We start from the raw sequence: 17,878 nt of genomic DNA, 5'->3' as shown, positions 1-17,878 counted from the left end.
CGATGGCACCTATAATAGGTACTCAGTAAATGTTCGTGAAACGAAAATGGAATGAGGGAAAGGGTCAAAGCAAATGTTCACAAGGGCTGAGAAGGAGGGGTGCCCCTGGAGCTCAGACCATGCCCCTGGCTCACAGACACCTCCCCCTGGCTGGGTACCAGGATTCCTCCTGGCAGGGCCCAGCTTGCCCCATCGGAAGGGCTCCAGGTTGCTAGTTAGAATACCTAGCTTTGCTTTTAATCAATTGTAATCATTTAGCTGGAAGCGGCGTGATTAGGCACACACAAGCAAACAGCGTGAGCTAATCCTTTAAATGCGCCTGCTCGACGCCAGGCTGGCCGCTTTGCCGCTGCAGGCCGGCTCGGGATGCACTTCCTGCGGCCCCTTGCTTTGTCGATGAGGGAGTCTAGATTCCAGGGCACGGGGCAGGCCCGCTGCTCCCCACGCCCAGCCCAGCCCCATCACAGAGGTCTGCAGGATGCCAGACGTTCCACCATCGAGAGACCTTTCTCTGGCTCAGCCTCCTGTGACAGCAGCCGGCAAAGCTGCCGTAGGTGGGAAGGTGGCAGCGGCAGGAAGCGTGAGGTCTTCTGAGGTTCCTGTCTCCACGACTGGACCCCATCCTTCCTCTCCCCAAGCCTGGCCTGAGCTGAACTGACCCCCTTGCTCCTTGCAAGAAAATCTGCAGGTTCCTGGCCTCAAGCTCCAGCCTTACGAACACGGCTACAGGCCTGGCTCCGCATAACGGTCCCCAGGGCGCTTCTGCCTGGGTCCACCCGCAAGGAGTTTCTTTTGCATCCCCTGTTACCGCTATTTGTGCTACCTGCTTGGCCCAACTACTAAAATCGTTTCCGGGTCCCCTGACACAGGCTTTTTATAGTTCAGCACCGCAGGTCTCATTTAAATCTATTAGCTCATATAAATGGCAATTCATTTAAACTTTGGAGGGTTTCTGTTTGCCTTGGTGGCGAAGACAATTTGGCTTTGCATGTGGCTCTGCCATTTGCAAGTGACCCTGGGCAAATCACTTAACCTCTGAGAGCCTCAGTTTCCGTATCTGTAAATGGGAATAAGAGTGCCTACTTCACGGGGTTGTGTTGAGGCAATCCACACAAAATGCTTAAGACAGGACCTGGCTCACACTAGGGATCCACCCAGGGTGGTGGCCGTTATAACTACTTCTTGTCCGGTTTCAGGAGGAACTTGTCCGCCTGTCAGAGGCCAGCCACGTATGGCTGGGAATCGGCGTGCCCCCTCATGGCTTCCCTCAGCGATAATGAAGAATGGGATGCGGTGAGGCTGTTGGGAAGGAGAGAAGGCGATGCCATCCCTGCCAGTGTCTGTGGGCACAGAGGTGTCCAGGGGATTCAGAGACAGCTGGGCTGGGCAGGCAGAGCCAGCCCCTCCCCTCAGGTCAGCTAACCCCTGGCAAGGGGCCCACAGGGCCCCGGGCCTTCATCTGCTGAGGCCTGAGGCTGGAAATGCAAGGCCAACAGCCTTGACGTTTTCAGGGTCTGTGGTTTACAGGGTTGTCTCACATCGCCAACCAAACCTGCATACCTCCCTCCACCGAGCCCGGGGCACAGCTAAGGAAAACGGGGTCCAGAGAAAAGACCTGGGACAAAGGCGCTCGGAAACATGAAGAAAGGCGGACTTGAAGTCCCAGCCTCTGGCCCCCACTCCGTGCCCCTCCCCCCTTGCCTCACTGCTCTGCCCCCAACCCCTCCCATGCCCCATTGGGGGCCTCCGGTGCCCATGGCCTTGAGACTTGGTTGGGTGCCACAGAAGGAAGGATTTAGAATCTCTCTTTGTTCCAACTCAGGCCAGAAATCATGAAATCACAGCAAACCCCAAATGGAGGGGACCCTAAAAAGTCTTCTGATCTTAAAATGACTAATGCCAGTAATATACTACTACTACTACTACTAATGATAACAACAATGCTAATAATAATAATAATAGTAAATGATAATAAAAACAGGTAGGTGTTAGTAATAGCCAAGCTCTTCCTACATGCCACCCACTGTGCCAAGGGCTTTACGACACGACCACGAGGTAGGAACTATTAATACTCCATTTTACAGATAAAGAAACTGAGACCCACAGCTGATGAATGATGGAGCAAGGCTTCAAATGCAGAGCCATTCTCACAAAGACTGTGCTCGCAGCCTCTCCCTCTGCAGCATTTCAGACAAGGGCTCTGTTTGCACACCTCTACTGACAGGGACTTCACCACCTTCCATTTCTTCCACGTGTAGACAGTTTTCCCACGTAGCGGCTATCTGTGGTGTCTACCAGCCCATGCTCCCCTTCCCCTGATGGTTTGCACTGAGTGGCCCCACCTAGGGCCACAGCTCGCTGGAGCAGGTCTGGACAGCTGACCTGAGTGCAACCATCAGATTCCCACTCCAGGGACCTAGAACCTGTTGCCTGCATGCACACCAACTGTTACCCACAGTCACCATTTCTGGGTGAGCTGGGTGCTGCTGCCGGCTACTTGTGTAACGACATCTCCACACTAAAGACACACCTGTTGAAATACCCAGGTGTGTCTGTCTCAGCAGAAACGACAGGAGCTGCGGCGGTGCTGGCCACCTTCCTCCACGTATAGAGGAGCCCAGAGAGTCAGGCTGCAGAGGGAGAACGCGACACGAGCCAGAAAGAGGCAGAGGCAGAAGGTCCCTGCCTTGATAAACAGCACTTGGTTCCTGGGAACTGGACAGCTGAAAACTCGACACTTCCCGCTCTTGGCATCCAAAGCCACGCCTGTGTCCCTACAAGTTAATTCCCATCTTGCTTGAGCTAACCCCAGAGAGTGATGCCTGAGTCTGTCAGAGAAGAAAATCCACGTCCCGAGTCTCCGCCCACTACCGGAAGCCTGGGGGACACTGGAAGCACGTTGAGCACCCCCTCATCCCGGCAGAGCTTAAAACGCTTGAAGGGCTTCCCTGGTGGCTCAGTAGTTAAGAATCCGCCTGCCAATGCAGGGGACACGGGTTTGAACACGTGTGGGACACGGCTTCCCTCCGGGAAGATCCCACATGCCGCGGAGCAACGGAGCCCATGCGCCACAACAACTGAGCCTGCGCGCTAAAGCCCATGAGCCACAACTACTGAGCCCACGTGCCACAACTACTGAAGCCCACGCGCCTGGACCCCCTGCTCCACAACAAGAGAAGCCACCACAATGAGAAGCCCGCGCACCGCAACTAAGAGCAGCCCCTGCTCGTCGCAACTAGAGAAACCCGTGCACAGCAACGAAGACCCAACGCAGCCAAAAATAAATAATTTTTTAAAAAACAAACACTTAAAGACGACTGTCCCCACACTCCCCCCACAATCCAGCCAAGTCTTCTCCTGGTGAACTAGCCCCCTGAAAGCTCCTTGAAACCACGCTGCATGCCCGGAGCCTAGCACCCTGCCTGGGCTGAGTGGGGCGTATATGTCTTTATGTGTGCATTTGTGTGTGTGTTTAGATGAATCTTGTTCAGGCTTCCCTATTTCTTCTCCCTACCCCCAGCCCCTGGCAATTATTGGTCTGTTTTCTATCCCAGTATTTTTGCCTTTTTCCAGAACATCATGTACATAGAACCACACAGTATGGAGCCTTTTGAGTCTGGCTTCTTTCACTTGCCATTTACCATTCACGCATGTCGTTGTGTGTATGAGCAGTTGCCTTTTATTGCCAAGTAGTAAGTAGTCCATGGTATGAATGTAAATACATCAGTCTGTTCATTTACCAGGGAAGGGACCATTGAGGGGGGTTCCAGTTTGGGGCCATTATAAATAAAGCTCTACATCATTCATGTAGAGGTTTCTGGATAAGCGTGTTTTCAGTTCTCTGGAATAAACACCCAGCAGTAGGATTGCTATGTCATAGGTTAACTGTATGTTTAACGTTGTAAGAAACTCAAAAACTATTTTGCCACATGGCTGTACCATTTTGCAATTCCCCAGCAATGCAGGAGAGTTCCAACTGATCCTCCACGCCCTGGCTGGCACTTGTCGGTTTTTTGTTTTTGTTTTAGTCATTCTACTAGGTGTATAATGGTATTACGTCATGGTTTTCATTTATTCTTCCCTAATTACTAACAATGTTGAACATCTATATGTCTTCTTTGGTGAAGTGTTGAAATTTTTTGCTCCTTTTTTTTTTGGTTGATTTCCCCTCTCATTATCAAGTTTTGAGAGTTTTAAAAAAATATGTTCCGGATACAAGTCCCTTATCAAATATGTGATTTGCAAATATCTTCTCCCTGCCTGGGACTTTTCATTCTCTTAATAGTCAGTGTCTCTCAATTTGGGCTCAGGACATAAATCAGATAATATGTCTTCCCATTGTGATGCGTGGTTTCTCATCACAATGGGGACAAAATCCAAATAACTTTGCTGTCCTATGAACCTTGCTATGACCTTGCCTCCAACCTGCCCCCCTTCACACCCCCCACCCACTCACTGTGCTTCAGCCAATTGTCACCTTCTGTTGTTCCAGCAACACACCTGGCTTGCACTGGCCACAGGGCCTTTGCACTCATGCCTCTCTTCCACACACTCTCTCCCTCTCACCTTCCAGACCTCAGCTCAAATGCCACCTCCTCAGAGACGCCCTCCCTGACCACACTCACCACGCTGTAACCAACCTCGCTCCCATTATGCTCTAGCCTATTAGCTGGTTTTATTTTCTTCATGTCATTGACCACTATTGGAAAGTGTCTATCAATCCCTCCAGAATGTAGGCCCTATGGGCGTTTCTCTGTCTCGCTCACCACTGCCTTGTCAGTTCCTAGATCTAGTGTCTGTACATAATGGGCCCTCTATCTACATGCTTTGAACAAATAAAGAGCAACTTGAGTTCCCTCTCATGCACCTAATCAATGAATGTGCCCTGGTTTGTCCAAAGTTCTTTAAATTAATCTCAGTCTCTGGGCAGAGCCAGGTGAATTCAGAATCAAACAGGACTTGCACCTCCCTCTTTCTGACAACTCCTATTAATGCATCTTAAGAGAACACTCCCTTTGGAGGCAGGCATATCACTCTGACACAGACCAAGCCTTCCAGAGCCCAATCCTACCCCTATTACCTCTATATCCACAGCAGGAAGTCTGCTCCTACAGTGAGAACAATCCTAAATTTCACATCTTCTCAAGACCTCTCAGCCCAGAGTCACTTGTGCCTACAAACGTTAGCTGCCCTGAGTCTCCACACTGGACCTACATGACATACAGACTGGAGAGCCACTCGAGGCCCCAGCAAGGGCCAGGCCCTGTCTCCTGTTGCACTCCCCAAGCCCCCACATGTCACTCTAGGGAAATAACCCCCTCGTCTGCCAGCCTCAGCTTCAGCGTAATGACGATGAAATTTTCAACGCCTGAAAAACCCTTCTCTCAAAAACCCAGAAAATTGTTCCTCAAGTCACTTAACGAAAGCCATTATTTGCATAGATTTGGCATTGGTACGACACTTCCATATTTAAATGGTCTGTAATTAAAATCATTAATTGCAGAAAATAGTGACTCGTTAAGGCTATAATTTAGTGAGGTTCTTGGCATTTGAGGATCTGCCTTAAAGGTTGATGGGGTGACCCAGGGAATCATCAGCTCACACAAACCATTCTGGTGTCTGGGATGTCTGCAGTCCAAGGTGGATGCAGCCAAAGCAAGATCTGGCTTGAAACCACAGCTACCTTCACCTGTGCCTCACGAGCTAGGCCTCTGGCACAGGGATGCCGATGAAGCTCGAAAAAGGCGGGACTGGGAGGTTTCTCTGGGAAAAACCTCAAAGCCAGCAAGGAGAGCAGTCATCCCTCTCTTGGCATCCAGGACAATGTGGGGGGACCAGAGGGCTGAGCGAGCCCGAAGTTTAAGTGAATCATAGTTTATATGAGCTAGTGCGTTTAAAAGCGGCCTGCCACGTTGGGCTATAAAAAGCTTCAGTTGTCTGGGGACTTGGAGCCCATTTTGGTAGCTAAGCCAGGCTGGTAAGGCAGGTGGAGATAGGGTGAAGGGTGCACAGCCCGTGCACGAGCAAGGCTTCCTGGACAGACGCCGATCAGGCCTGGCGCCAGTCCCCTCGGTCAAGTGAGAGGGCAGTTTGCTGTTGTTCCCTCACAGGCCTCAGCACAGAGGTACACACTCAGTTTGTGGATCGATGGGGAGACAGCAGTGGGCCCTGGGTGCGGTCACTACCTTGCTGGTGGTCATTTCGTAGCAGAACCCCCTCTCTGGGCCTGGGTCCATAATTCTGTCCCACACTGAGATGGAATGAACGTTGTGTGAGGGGTACAGGACTTACAGGAACCCAGAGGGGCTGCCCGAAGAGTGAAGAGGAATAGGCTTTCCAGCCATCCACCTGGTGCAGTTCAAGGTCAGAGGCCAGGCCTGTCCGCTCTGTCTGCCTGGCCCAGGCCCGGGACCAGCCCATGGGAACAGGACGCTGACTGTCGGGTGGTGAATCCCTCCTGTGCCCTGTGTGGGCCTCTTTTCACGTCCTCTGGGTGATGGCTGTCAGCAGCCGTGCAGACGGGACGGGTCCAGGCCTGGCTGAGTGCACGGGCTATAGCGCAGTGAGGCGGGCTACCCTGCAACGGGCATGGCTACACCCCTTCAGTCCCAGAAGAGGGCCACTACTGCTGCCCTCCAGCGACATTGTGGCTCTGCCAGCTGAATGCACGATCAGCACCTGCGTGGGGGTGCAGGCAAGGTGTGCGGGGTGGGCAGACACACCCGGTGGGCCACAGTGTGTGTGCTAGTCCTTGGGGGTGGGGCTGTGAGGAACGCCAGCTCTCCTCTCCTTCCAGGCATCGGGGGATTCCCTCCCTCGATGCCTTTGACATTGGGCATGGCCACCTGAAGGGCTCTGGCCAAGACAATGTGGGAGCGAGATGTGGGTCACTTCCCAGTGAAGCTTTGAGGGCGGTCTGCGATCGCCACCCCGTCCCCTCCCTGCTTCGGTGACCATGCAAACATGAGAGGAGATGAACCCGCCATCGGCCCAGGTCACGGACTATCGTGAGCGGAGTTCCTCCCCAGCCACCTGATGCATAACACAAGCAACAAATAAGTCCCTGTTACTTGAAGACATGGCTAGAGGATGTTTGTTCCTGCAGCAGAACCTAACTCGCATCCCAGCTGAAAACACTGTTATTCTCAGTATGTGATATTCTGGTGTGTCTGGGTGTACGTGTGGTACTTCTGTGGGTGCCAGAGTGTTACTTCTTTTGGGGTGTGGTGTTGTGCTGTGTGTGTGTGTGGTGTTACTCTGAAAACGATGTCTCTGTGTGTATGCATAGGGACTGTGTGGGGGGGGACTTTCCTTTGTGTGTGCAGTGTGTGTGTGTGATTGTGTGTGTGTGTGTGATTGTGTGTGTGGTATTTCTGTGACAGCACGTCACCTCTCCAGTGTTAAAAGAGTTTCTTGCAAAAACCAGTGCGTGAGAAGGTGGTTGCACCTGGACACAGATCTGGGTCCTCAAAAACCAGTAACAGGCGGGAAGGGGCCTGTGGGATGCCGAGGGGAGTGGGCTACAGGAGCCCTGGGAAGCCCACCACAGCCGCTTCCTTTCCCAAGGGCCCTCTCAGCTACTGCAGGTCCTGGATGGGGGGCTGAGGAAGCTGTAGGGCTGGGGTGCCCCATCTGAGGGCCACATCAGCCTCAGGACCACTGGCAAGTATCCCTTCCTCTGAGTTGGGGCCCAACCAGTACCCATTGCTCTCACTTTTCTAGCTTTCCTGGGCATGTTGGAGGTTCCAAGATCCCAGATCCAGCTTCCGGCCACACACGGCCCCAGGACTCAGCCATGCAAGCCACACGGGCCACCAGCCATAGATCCAAAGTTCAGTGGAACATCATCATGTAATCCCAGTGGGGAAATGAAATCCCTGAGAGGGGAAGGGACTTGCAACGGAAACAGCACAAATGTTAAGCCTTCCGACTCTGGCTCCAGGCTCAGCTGCATGGTCCAGCTCTCCTGAGAACGCTGGACCAGCGAGGCCAGGAGGCCATACCCGATACAAGCCAGCCAGGAGGGCAGCCACTGGCTCCAGACCCACAAGCACAAGTCCAGGGCCTGTTGCTTTCACGGCTGGGGTGGTGCTGAGTACAAGATCCCACCATCATGGATTCACCCCAAGGCCCTCAGTGCCAATGGGAGCCCCAAAGAGCCCCAGGAGGGGTGTGTGCAGCGGACAAGGGCACTCACCTGCAGCTCGGTCTGGAAGAAGAACTTCTGTGGGCACTGCGAGCAGTCGTAGATCTTGTCCTCCTGCCCGTGCACAGCAAAGATGTGCTGCTGCAACTTGTTGGCCTGGACGAAAACTGGACATGGACATGGACATGGCCATCAGCGGGCCAGACACTGGGGACACAGGCCCAGCCAACCAGAGCAGCTGCCCCACCCCACTCCCAAGTAGGGATCACCCAGGCATGGACACAGCGGCCAAACAATAGGCTACTGGAAACACTGTTGGCACACACTAGAGAGGGCTCAAGCCAGTGAAGCTGAACTCTGCCACTTACAGGCTGTGCAACACTGGACAAGTCACTTAACCTCTCTGGGCTTCATTTCCTGAAAAATGAGGATCATTAAAGTATGTAGTTCACTGGGTGGCTGGGAGGATCAAATGGGTTAACACTTGCAAAACGCTTAAAAGATGGCCTGGCACATAATTAGCCCAATGAATGTCATCGTCTTCATCATCGCCGTTTGCCAGATACCTTCCAAATGTGGGCTCCTTGAATACACACAGGCCTGTAAGGCAGGCACTGCTGTTATCCCCATTTTACAGAAGAGAAAACTGAGGCACTGGAAATGTTGTGACTTGTCCTAGGTCTCACTCTGCAGGTGGCAGAGCTGAGATTTGAATTAAATAAGCTCAGCACAGTGTCTAGTACAGGAAGGTACTCAATTAACAGGAATCACTCATCTTGCTGAGGTGGTCAGCATCCTCGGATCCCCACACAGGGGCCCCCGTGTCCTGGATGGGCAGACCTGGCAACTGAGGCCCCTTGGTGCCAGCCCCCGACCCAGCTCACAGAGTGGGATGGTAACAGATGGGTGGGGGCTCCTGAGATGGAGGGATTGAGAGGGAAGAGGCACCAGCGTGTGCCAAGACTCTTGGGAACCCCAGAGGGGTGTGAGCGTGCGGGGACCCTCCCCGCTGCGGAGCCCCTTCCTCGGGCCTGTCACAGAGCAGGTCACAGCCCCGGCTTCCCGGTGGCTGTATCCTCGATGTGGTCCGGACCCTGGGCGCACACAGGAGGTGGCCCCGAAGCAGCTGTGTGTCTGAGAGGTGAGCACTTCAGAGATCCCCTCCTGCCAGGCGCCCTCCCCAGGGTGGGCTTCCCGCCGTGGCAGACGACAGATGTCAGGGAGAGGTAGGGGAAGGCCAGCCTCCCCCACGCACACCGGCTGCCATCTGGGCAGCAGGAGGGGGGCCGGCAGAGCCCCTGAGACTCGCCTCAGGCCGGGACAGCCACTCGCCTGGGCCGGCAGCCAGTCTGGGGGCTGGGGACTTGGCCGGCAGAGCTGCCCTTGACCCCTCCAGCCTGGAGCACGGATGAAGCGGGGGCTGTGACAGGCCAGGGAGGAGGGGGAGACAGGAGGTGTGCGAAGGGGGAACCCCACTGGTGCTGGACAGAGCTCAGAGACGAGCCTGGGGTCCGTGAAGGGCCAACTGCAAGGAGGGGCAAGGCTGGGTGGGAAAAAGCATGGCAGCAGTTGAGTGCAGGGGTGGGAGGAGGGCTAGGAACCCACGCTGCCAAAGAGGAGAGAGCAGAGACCGTAGACAGGGAGGGCCGGGGTCGGCTCTATGTGGAGGCAAGCGGAGCAATAGGGCTGTGGATCCCTCGGGGCTTCCCCGTGAGCTCCGGGGCCACGTTGGGCCAGATGCTGAGGGCCAGGGAATGAAGGGCTGGACCCCTGGGTCCCTTCCCTCTCCCCACGTGCTCCCCACCGGGCACACTTACCTGTGAAGCACACGGGACATTTGAAGGTGCCGCCCATGCCCTCGAAGCTGTGCTCGATGAGGTGACAGAGGAGCTTGGCCGGGGAGTCGAACATCTGGTTGCACAGCTTACACTCGTGGTTGATGCCTTCCTCTGCAAGGAGAGCCACGGCCAGTCAGCAGCCCTGCACACCATGTCCTCCTGCAGGAGCCCACATGCCCCCAGTACACCCCAGGCCGGCCCTCCCTGACCCCCAGAACCAGGGCTGGGGACGGGCTGTGGAGGCCCAGACCCATCCCAGCTCCAGATGGTCCAGCTCCCGGAAGGCTGACAGACCCCAGGGGGCGCCAGCCCCAAATATCTGGCTCTTGAATGTGTCATTTGCTGTGATTTCTCCTGCTGGTCTAGCAACAAGGCAAGTAGCTTGAATCCTAGACTGTATCATAGAGGAGAGGGGCCCAGGATGGGGTCTGCATGGGGAAGGGGGTCCAACCAAAATTTTAAAAAATCCAATAGACCATTTATCGAGCATGTACTGTGTGCCAGGCGGGGATTCTGTGGGGAGCTAAGCAGATAATGCACTTGCCCCCATTCTAGTGGTGGGGAGACAGATAATAAAAACAATCAACACATAACAGCATCAGAAGGTGACGAGGGAACACAGGGAGCTCTGGAGGGGAGAGCCGAGGGCAAGGCCCTGAGGTGGGCCCACGAGGGGCCATCTGGATGGTAGCAAGGGGGCAGTGCCTGACGGCTGGGGGGCCAGGGACAGCATGGGACAGTGGGGACCCAGGGATGCACTTTGCAAAGGGCCTTTCCGGCCACTAGAGGGCTTGGGGATTTTACTCTAAGAGGGATGGGCAGCCCCTGGAAGATATTGCAAAAAACCATGAAGTGCTCTTTCAAAAATTTTTAAACAGACGGTCCACCCAGTGCTCACGGACAGTGGGCAGACACCCTTTGCTGCTTCCAGATCAGAACACAGCTCCATCTCCCCACCTGGGAGCTGCTATGATCCCAAACACTTCACTCAAAGGTGCCCAGGGAAGAGAGGGTGCCCTGAGCGCCAGCTTCCCACCAGCAGAGCTGAGGTCTGGCGCCCCGACCCAGGACCAGCAGGGCAGAGTTCAAATCCTGGCTTCTTCTTCAAGCCATGTGGCCTGGGCAACAGTTCACTTTTAGTAGATGAGGGCCACCTGAGTCCCTGCCTCACAGGGCTGTGAGAGAATGAAAGGGGCCATACCAGTGACCAGTGTGGCCCACTGGTCAGTAGTGGTGACAGAGAATTGCCCCAGCTTGAGGGTCACATCATCCAGGGTTGGAACCTGACTCTGCTACTTACTGCATGATCTTGGGCAAGTTATGTAACCTCTCTGTGCCTCAGTTTCCTCTTTTCTAAAATACTCAATAATAGCTTCCTTAACACTACACACCTACGAGAATGGCCAAAATCCAGAACACAGACAATACCAAATGCTGGCGAGGATGTGGAGTAACAGAACTCCCATTCACTGTTGGTGAGAATGCAAAATAGCACAGCCACTTTGCAAGGCTGTTTGGCAGCTTCTTATAAAACTAAACATACTCTTACCATATGATCCAGCAATCTCACTCCTTGGTATTTACCAAAAGGAGTTGAGAACTTACGTCCACACAAAAACTTGTGCACAGATGTTTTATAGTAGCTTTACTTAAAATTGCCAAACCGTGGAAGCAACCAAGATATCCTTCAGTAGAGGAGTGGACACATAAACTGTGATACATCCAGAGAATGGAATATTATTCAGTGCTAAAAAAAGACATTGAGGAACCCTAAATGCATATTACTAAGTGAAAGAAGCCAATCTGAAAAACACTACATATTGTATGATTCCAACTATTCTGGAAGAACTACGCAGACAATAAAAAGCTCAGTGGTTACTGGGGCTGGGTGGGGAATGAATAGGCAGAGCACAGAGGAATTTTAGGATATGATACCACTATGTATGATATTATGCTAATAGGTATATATCATTATACATGTGTCCAAACCCACAGAATGTACACCAAGAGTGAGCCCCAAGGAAAACTATGGACTTTAGGCGACTATGATGTTTCACTTTAGGTTCATCTTTGCAAAAACAATGTACCATCATGGTGAGTAATGTTGAAAATGCAGGAGGCTATGCACGTGTGGGGCAGGGGATAGAAGGAAAGTCTGTATCTTCCTCTCGATTTTATTGTAAACCTAAAACTGCTTTTTAAAAAGCCTTTGAAAAACAGGCTTTAAAACAACGTCAATCCTGGGACTTCCCTGGTGGTCCAGTGCTAAAGAATCTGCCTTCCAACGAAGGGGATGTGGGTTGGATCCCTGATAGGGGAACTAAGATCCCACATGCCACGGGGCAACTACTGAGCCCGCGCGCCTCAACTAGAGAGCCCACGTGCTGCAACAAAAGATCCCGCACGCCTCAGTGAAGGTCCCACATGCCACAACCAAGACCTGACACAGACAGAAAAATAAAGAAAATAAATAAAATAAATATTAAAAAAAGCCAATCCCCCCCATCAAATAGCCTTCCTCTTATAGTTGATGTGAGAATTAAATGAGTTAATACTCCTTTAATACATGAAAAGGGGTTTTGACCAGCCCCTGGCACACAACAAGCACTCAATAGGTGTTTGTTGCCGAGCGTGCCAGTATCGGGGAGAGTATTATCTGGGACAGCCAAGGACACAGGCTCCCCTTCGGGCTCCCCCAGGGAACCAGCCTCACCAAAGGTGCCAGGTGCTCCGATTAGCCCTCAAAGGCAAGAATTAGGTAGCAGAGGGGCTCTGCCAGTAGCAAAACACGAACACAGATGGGCTGAGGCTCCTGGCGAGTCCCTGGGTCCCCAGGCCCTGGCAGGGGCTGGCAGGGACAGCAGGCATCCCCCTGGCCCAGCCTTCCCCCACCCGCCCCCCGGCACCCCACTGCAGAGGCGCAAACACACACGTGCATGTGCAGGTGGGCCTGCCCCACATAGCCCACTGGCTGGAATCTTCTGGGTGTTTGTCACACCCCTGGAGCCCCGGCAACTAGGCCACATGCACCCAACAGAGATTCAAGCTGATCTTCCATTTATACTGGCGGAAAAGGAATTCATTGACAAGTTTTGGGACACAGGGCAGGCTCAGCACGCTTGCCTCACAGGCCCCAACGCACGTCCTCCACTTCCCTCGGGGAGGCTCTCATCATAATTAGAGATGGCCTCCAGTGTGGGGGGACTGCCTCAGAAGACCCCCCCAACACACCCCCTGCTCACCCCCTCCCCCACACAAACAGTGCTTTGCAGAGCCTGGCACAGAGTAAGGAATGAGTGAATGAAGGAAGGAATGAATGAGAGAGATACCACCCTTACCTATGCCCTCCCCGTTAGGATGTGGACATCTCCTGCACATTAATGAGGCAGAGGGTATGTGAAAATGATGACTGCACAGAGGTTTCTATTATAGTTAACTAAAGTTTAAGTTTATAACAAATTGACTCTCAGAATTAACCCTGCTTGCTGGGAAAACCACATTTCTAGGAGAGAAAAAATGGGTTCAGAGAATTAGACCACTTGCTGAGGTAACACAACCAGCTGGGGGTGGTCCTCTGAACAAGATACAAAGCCCTCCCTATCCTCACGCACCCCACCTGCACACCACCTCCAGGCAGCCTCCCCGACTATGCCAGCTTGCACGGCTGCCCCTGGCTGGGCACGGTGACCCTGGATTCATCTAACCATATCCTATGAGTCTTCCTGCTCCTGGCAACTAGGCTACAGGCACAGACAATGTCTTCTCCTCTGGTCCCCAAAGCATGAGGCTCCACCTGGGCCCACAGGAGGGGCTCAGGAAATACTCATGGAGAAGAGATGCCCTGGCCGGTCTCTCACCCTCTGCCCAGCCAGAGCGGGTTCCCTGGGCTGAGGTGGCAAAGGAGGATTTACTGCTCTCTGCCGAGTGAGGGCCTTTATCCACTTGACTGTGAATGGAGACATGCCCATCTGATACACAAACACGGAGAGGACAAAGAAGGCTCCTGCAACTTATAAATCAGAGAAATCACGTCTGACAGTCGCTTTCCGCCCTCCCAGCGCTGAGCAATTCATCAGCCGGTCCCCCCGATTCATAGACGCAGCTACACCCTGCACCCACGTTCATAAATATGTGCACAGTCAGGCAGACTAGAGCTGCAAGCCGGTTCCAGGGCCTAAACAGCTGCCATTTCAGCAAATCACAGCCCCAAACCGGTGCCCATGTGAGGTTCCGGGATCATTAGATCAGGAGCCCGACAGACAACTACGGGAGCTGGTCCCTTTCCTCACTCCCCACCCAACGTGTTTAAGAGTCAAACCTGGGAGACAGGAGAGGGAAAATAAAACAAGCAAAAAAGTAAAAGTGGGTGAAAAATAATAAAGCCTGAGGGCTTCCCATAGACCTGGGAACCTCTCCCACTTGAAGGCAGACCTTCTGATTTGCAAATCTTCTTCCTGAAGGACGACGAGGCCCTCTCCCCACTGGTGGGGGCTGGTGGGGGCTAGAGGGGCTCCCTGGGGGGCCCATTATGTGCACCTCTGCCTATAAAACCATCCAAGAAAACAGTGGGGAGGGGTGGCAGGGGCTGCCCTAGTTAGTGTGCAAACACTCCTTTGCGTGCCTGTGACCCAGTACCAGCCAGCCCGTGGCTATAGAGAGAATTCAGTGTCACCATCACTCTCACCCCACCGGCGCTGACAGCCTCTCATTCCATTCCAAGTTGCAGGGTCTGAAGACAGCAGCACCCTCGGAGAGTAACTTTCCTGAATTATATAAGATCACACAGGCTCGGCGACATCTTGGAGCAGAATGACAAAGCTGTCTGGGAGTCCACAGGCCCCTCCGCCCCGCCGTGGGGCTGGAGGATTTTGTGAGTGAAGATGCACAATCGCTTCCTCTTCTTTCTGTTCTTTTTTTTTGTTTCTTTATAGCACATGACAGGCATCCATAAGAGAGACCCACGCAACTCAAGTGAATTATGCAGCCCCGCTCATCTGTAAAGTGAAATGCAGATTTCACCTGCTCGCTGTGCCAGATCATGCCTCCCAGTTCCCATAAGTCAGGGCTGGCGTGGGGAATCTATTGATTTATTATGATTTTTTAAAAATAAAAATAAATTAAAACCCAAACTGCCACACAAACAACCCGACAAGCATGAAAATCCCAGAGTCCCTCTCTCTCTTTTAGTTTTTTCCTCTGCTCAGGAATAATAAGTGTTAATTTTACACTTCATTTCTCAAAAAAATAATAGGATGTGCTTTTGCTTAAAACCAAGTCAGCCTGCTGGAACCTTTCAGGCTGAAACTGTGTCAGCCCAAAAGAGAAGCAGAGGGCTTTGTGGAAGAGCATCGTGCCGAGATGATAGCTCCCTGTAATGTCCTCGGTACCGACTTTTGTCTCCAAAAGCATTTGATCCCTGGCAGACACATACTTATTTCCATACAGGTCTTGGGGGAAGCCAGGAGGAGAGAAAGCTGATTATCAGAATCCTGAAGGTGAAGCTCAGGTGGGCCCCACTGATGTCAAAGGCAGGCCTGGGCACACACTCGGAGGCCATAATTTGCTGCCTGGGAGGGAGGGGCAGCACGCTGCAGTGGGGAGGGGACAGGGCATTGTTCTTGGACTCTAATGCACTGAGCATGACCCGCTCCCACCATAGCCGTGGGCCCTGCCTGGCCCTTCTCTAAGCAGGGACCCCACTGGGAAAAGCTGCCCCCGAGAGCGGTATCGTTCATGCGTATACCCCTCTAGGAGAGAACCAGTGACGGCCACCTGTGGAGACAGGGGACATGATTAGCTACCGCCATTCAGGAAGCAGCAATTAAGGACACAGAAGTTAGAACCAGAAACACTTGGGTTTGAATCCCATTCCATCACCCACTCGCTGTGTGTACTTGGATAAGTCCGTTAACCTCTCTGAGCTTCAGCTGCTTCTGCTAGAAAATGGGAAGCATCATCACAGGGTTTTGTAAGGTGGCCAAGCAGGCTTCTTCTGCCACAGGACGACTGCCCTCACTGAGACACCCTTCCTCCAGACCACCTCTTCATCCCCCTCCCCTCACTTCATCCAGGTGTCTGCTCAGATGATGCCACCACCAAGAGGCCTACCCAGACACCCCCCGGCAAAGACAGCACACACACCCCATCCTTTCTAGAGCCTTACCCACCTTGAATTTCCTTGAGAATGCTCACTGCCATCTGGCATAGTACAGAGATGATTGTTTATTTTAACTCACTGACTCTCTTTTTCACACGTACACACAAAACACACACACACAGAAAGAAAAACATAAGCTCCATGAGGGCTATTTTGCTCATTGCTATGTCACCAGTGCCTGGAACAGGGCCTGGCACATAGTAGGTGCTCAGTAAATAGGGAACGAATGATTTGTGTAAAGCGCTTAGTACAATGCTTGGAACATGGGGAGGGGATACTGGTAAATGCCAGTTACCAGACACCAGTGGTCCCCCCGAAACTCTCAGGACTGAGGGCTTATAAAAGCTGTTCTTGCCTTCAGGCACTTGCTATTTGCATCATCACAAGATGGCCTGGTCCAGGCGTGCAGGCACCGAGGGGCTCCCTCAACTGACAGAAGAGGAAAAGAAGCTTAGAGGGCAGAGCCCCTACCAGGGAGATGGTGGGGGTGGGGTGCATGCTGGTCACCACAAGCAGCCATCTCTGGCTTTAGAAAATACCAGAAAGGCCACAGGACTTGAGACCTGGGACCTAGCAAGCCACCCTGTGCTCCTCAATCACCCAAAAACCTCTGGCAAGAAGGAGGACAGTCAGACCCACCCTCCACGTTTCCATGTCTGAGCCAGGTGGGCCCCCCTGCCAGCACCAGCGCCAGCTACAGGTGGCAGGAGCGCTGGGGACTTTTCCCAGGTGAGGGGAGGCGGCAGTGCCCACAGTGACACAGCGTGGGCCAGCTCCAGGCTGCAGCGTTGTCCCTGCAACAGCGTCTCTGCAAACGGAGGGAGCTGAAGAGGGGTGCACAGGCTGCCTGGCCGAGCTGAAATCCTCTGTCACCAGCTCGGGTAACGAACTTCACCAGACTTCAATTCCACAGTACCAGGGGCTGAGCCCATGGCCCACCCCAAGGATCAGGTCAAGTAAAGGCCCCTGAGGTCCAGGGGCCCAGGCTCAGTCACACGCAGGGCACATGACGATAAGGAAGAAGAGGGGCAGAGAGCCAGCATTCGCCCAGGCAAATGAGAAGGCAAGAGGAGGACCCTGGGAGAGGACCTCTCTGACGCCACGCCAGTAAATAACCAACCGCAAACAGACAGGTAATAGAAACAAGGGCTGATGGGGACCTCCGTCCTTTGTTCTCTATAAAGAACAAAGACCTCTGGGCAGAAGAGAAGAGGGCAGGCAGATGATAATATCTGGGCAGCTAGATCAGGCTGTTTATCTATTGATCTGTCATTAAATACCACAGGAAATGAACCCAGGCAAGCCAAGAGGAAAGGGGAGGGATGACATTTGGGCTGGGGTTGACGAGAGGCAAAGGAGGAAACAGGGTCTGAGGTAGGCTCCTTCACCAGAGGCCAGGCAGAAATCAGGGAGCCTGGAAGCGGGGGCAAGGGCTGATCTTGGGATCCCCAACCCAGTAGACCCAGGCTGCCCTCCAGGATCTACATCCCTGCTGGGCAAGGTGTGGTCTTTGGCATCACCTGGGAGCTGGTCAGAAATGCAGAACCTCAGGCCCCACCCTGACCCACAGAATGAGAATCTGCATTTTAAAAGTACCCCAATGACCTGGGTGTGCATTCAAGTTTAAGGAGCACTGAGCTCTATAAAAGGGCTTCTGGGGATGCTGATCTCACTAGAACCCTGTTGTCATGAAGCTGTAGGTTCGTAGGTATCACACTGCCTTCACCAGGATTGTAT

General features: G+C 53.2%; 1 protein-coding gene across 3 annotated transcripts in view; it reads right to left on the bottom strand.

The window, feature by feature from the left end:
• The window catches only part of ZNF423 (zinc finger protein 423), a 322,294-nt gene that overhangs the window by 20,904 nt on the left and 283,512 nt on the right, over positions 1–17,878 (bottom strand). For all 3 annotated transcript variants that reach the window (XM_057535109.1, XM_007167626.2, XM_007167627.2), the window contains 2 exons: positions 9,964–10,095; positions 8,198–8,313 (listed from right to left, as the gene is read on the bottom strand). In XM_057535109.1, coding sequence (XP_057391092.1) covers positions 8,198–8,313; positions 9,964–10,095 — 248 coding nt within the window. The remainder of the gene's footprint in view (positions 1–8,197; positions 8,314–9,963; positions 10,096–17,878) is intronic.

This window comes from Balaenoptera acutorostrata, chromosome 19, assembly GCF_949987535.1.
Source record: "Balaenoptera acutorostrata chromosome 19, mBalAcu1.1, whole genome shotgun sequence".
Classification (NCBI taxonomy): Eukaryota; Metazoa; Chordata; class Mammalia; order Artiodactyla; family Balaenopteridae; genus Balaenoptera; species Balaenoptera acutorostrata.
Note: the sequence above shows the minus strand (reverse complement) of the source record. Positions and strands in the feature narration are given on the sequence as shown.